The 3452-nt window shown below is 44.0% G+C and overlaps 1 protein-coding gene across 2 annotated transcripts in view; it reads right to left on the bottom strand.

The window, feature by feature from the left end:
* Positions 1-3452, bottom strand: part of mmp24 (matrix metallopeptidase 24) — a 70512-nt gene that overhangs the window by 27388 nt on the left and 39672 nt on the right. For both annotated transcript variants that reach the window (XM_005740890.2, XM_005740891.1), the window contains one exon: positions 2072-2276. In XM_005740890.2, coding sequence (XP_005740947.1) covers positions 2072-2276 — 205 coding nt within the window. The remainder of the gene's footprint in view (positions 1-2071; positions 2277-3452) is intronic.

The raw sequence follows: 3452 nt of genomic DNA, 5'->3' as shown, positions 1-3452 counted from the left end.
GTGTGTGTGTGTGTGTGTGTGTGTGTGTGTGTGTGTGTGTGTGTGTGGAGGGATTTCAGAGATAAAGAGGCTTTTTGAGGACGTGCAGAGAGGACCTGTGACCACACAGACACATGCTGAGAGAAGATTCAGCGATTAATCAATAATTTTACCATTTTATGTAAAAACCTGTTCGTCCTGACAAACTGGTGCATTTTCACAGCCGGCTCGACTGCTCTCTGCCTCCATCACAGGTTTCAAACTGATCACTGTTACACGTAAAAGCCAACGTTGTTACAATAGTTTAGTTGCCACAGTTAAACAGTCAGTGTTTAGGTGAATCTGGTTAAGTTTTTGGGGGTAGAAGCTTCCAGTTTCATATTAATTTTGCCTAACTACTGCATTCACTCATTTAAAAACAACAAAAACAATCAAATGTCCAACCTTATCTCTTTAAAATGCTGACGTCTTAGTTGTAAGACGCTTTTCTTCTTCACTCGCTGTTGGTTCAAGTTTAAGCACCTCCTTGGTTGAGGAGTTTGGGTAGAAATCAAACTCCGGGGATTAAAAGTGAAGCCGGCGTCTCAAAGCTTTTATTCAAGGCACTTCCCATCCTTGGCTCTTAATTAGCCATCAGCACAGTGACAGCAAAGAGCGACCACACAAGGAGCTGGTCTTACCATCTGGGCACATTTAGGGATCAATGTGTTGCCCAAGGACGCAGTCGCATTAACATCTCTGACCTCTTTCTAATCTCTTTATGGTTGTTCTTTAATTACATCTTTATAGTTATGATGTTAAAGAGGCACAAAAATCTTTTGTCTCTCAGCGTTTGTTTTATATCTCGATTGGATCATTTTGTATCTCTTCGAACTCATTTTGTTTCTTTGCACTTTTTTCTGTGTCTGAGTTTATTTCCTTTGGTGCACTTTTGAGTTTCTTTGATGTTTTTCTGAATTTAAAGACATATGATACGATTTCAGTGCAGGCTCATAACTGAATCCGAGCAGTTTCTCTAATGTCCAGTTGAGGCTGGCGGGTCCTGAGTGTCAGTTTCCACAGACCTCCGTGTAAAAATGTCCAAACTTCCCTCAGAAATATGTTTTCAGCCTGACACAGAATGCAGCTTTGATCTTTACAGCTAATTTCACTGTGAAACTAATCAAGTTAGGGAACCTGAGCAGATAATGCCAACACCCCCACAATAACCCATCTTTCATATGCAGTCAGTGGGTAACGCGAGCCACATGCTATAAGCACACTGTAATCTAAGATAAAGTAAAAAGCCATTTTCTTTGAATGCTGGACGGCGTCTAAAACATTTAAATAGACTTGGTTTGTTTAGCTGTTTCGTGCATCAGGGGCAGCTGTTCTGCATCACCATCTTATAAACAGGTCGAGCTGAGGATCAAACCACAAACCTCGGATTGATCCGCTCTTCCACCTGAGCCACAGCCGCCTCCCATCTATTCTTTATGTTTAATCGTTTGCTGTTCAGACCCCTGCTGTCTGCAGAAACAGCGCCTGCAGGAGGAGAATCAGTGGTTTGCTACGTTTATACGCGTGTCTGAATAAAAGTCTTCATTAAAATGAAAGCGTGGACGTGTCCTTGGATGCTTATTTCAGCCTGAAAGAGAAAAAAAGAAACTCGGGCTGTAATGTGGGAACGCAGACTCAGAGCTTCTCTGTCAGAGCTAATTCTCGTTTGTGCTAATCTTTCAAACCAGATTCCTTCTCCCGCTCTATCAGTGCCCGCGTCTCGCTCTCTCTCTGTCAACACGTTAGTTATTCAAGCAGAGGGAATCTGGCACAAGTCATTCGTCAAAGTGAGATAGAAGAAGAAGAAGAAAACTACAAAGTGAAGTGTGTTTTGGCCTCCACTTTTCATCCAGTGACTAAACAGAGCAGCGCTCAGAGATACGGCGCCGACGACTGAGGACATCTTCGCATTCGAGGAATTTAATTTGCAAAAGTTAGTGAAGAAAATAAATGATAATTTAATCCATTAGCTGGCGTTTCATAACCGTCGCTCAGCATGTTTCAGCGGAATCGGCGCGAGCGCCAAGGTCAAAGAGGCAAAGACTTGGCTAACCGTCGTGGTTGGCGTTGCCAAGCGTCCAGGGCTCATCGGAGTCAAAGTGCGTGTCTCCTCCGATGCCGGCGCCGGGGAAGTAAGCGTGGGCCAGGAAGCCCCCCTCTCCGTCGAACGGGGAGCTGTCACCGTGAAAACCAGAGGCGAAGAAGATCATGATGTCAGCCTCTTTGCCCTCGTTCTTGATCTCCGAGTACGGCACCTCCTGAGCGGGATCAGAGGAACAAACAAGGAATCAATATTTCAGAAGATTAAAAATACTGTGAGTTTCACACGCTCGTTCAGGCTTCCTCCTCAGAAACGACGGCCTGCCTTCTACTGCACACCAACAGATACTTATTTCATATAAAAATGACAGTGACTGTAATCAGAGCTTTACTCTTTTAACAACATACGTTTCGCTGTGGTGTGTCCAAAAATGGGGGAATCAGCCGTCCGTGCTCAAAGACATCTTCCTTCACTGAAACGTCTTCTGGGCTGATAAACAGCAGGATTTCTGCACATCTGTTTCAGCTGAACAGCTGTTTTCAGCAGCTGGACTAAAGCTACCTACGGGTACGTGTTTTTATATCCAGCCATGACGCCACAGTGAGCAGCACAGATTATAAACCAGACGATAATATCACAGGTTATTCACTGATTGCTAGAACAGCTCGAGTGCTCGATCAGTGGGTTTCACCTCGAGGCCACGACGACACTGCTGAAGGTCGCAAACCAAAGCACTACGAAGCTCTTATGTTTATTACAGCGTCGAAGGATCTTCTGCTCCTTGTGCACTGGAGAAAGGTGAACCTGATCCAGAAACCAAACTATTGATTGATGGAAAGAGTCATAATAGCAGCTCTTGTTTCACCTGTTATTGTGTCTGCTGTGGTGTTTAGAATTTACTGACATATTTTCCGTTGTTTGGGAGACAGACACTATCTCTACTTTCAAGATTAGGCTTCAAACTTTCCTTTTTGCTAAAGCATATAGTTAGGGCTGGATTCCCATGATGCACTGGGTGTTTCTTCTTCACTCACCATGTACACCTCTCTGCATTTAATCATTAGTTATTATTAGTCATTGTGTCTCTTCCACAGTGTATGTTTTGTCCCGTCTTCCTCCCGTCACCACCGACTGGTTAGCAGACGGACGCCTGGTTCTTCTGGAGGTTTCTTCCTGTTAAAGGAGTTTTTCTTTCCCACTGTTGCCAAGTGCTTGTGCACAAGGGGTCGTCTGATGTTGGGTTTTCTCTGTTATTGTACTGTATAGTATTAGGGCTGCCACAAACGATTATTTTGATAGTCGACTAGTCACCGATTATTTATGCGATTAGTCGACTAATCAGATCATCATCCATTGGACGTAAAACTACAGCTTATTGCACCAGCAGCATCTG

The sequence above is a fragment of the Pundamilia nyererei genome, unplaced genomic scaffold, assembly GCF_000239375.1.
Source record: "Pundamilia nyererei isolate P.nyererei 1_Seehausen unplaced genomic scaffold, PunNye1.0 scaffold00105, whole genome shotgun sequence".
Taxonomy (NCBI): domain Eukaryota; kingdom Metazoa; phylum Chordata; class Actinopteri; order Cichliformes; family Cichlidae; genus Pundamilia; species Pundamilia nyererei.
The sequence above is the reverse complement of the archived record's forward strand: the minus strand, read 5'-3'. Positions and strand labels throughout refer to the sequence as shown.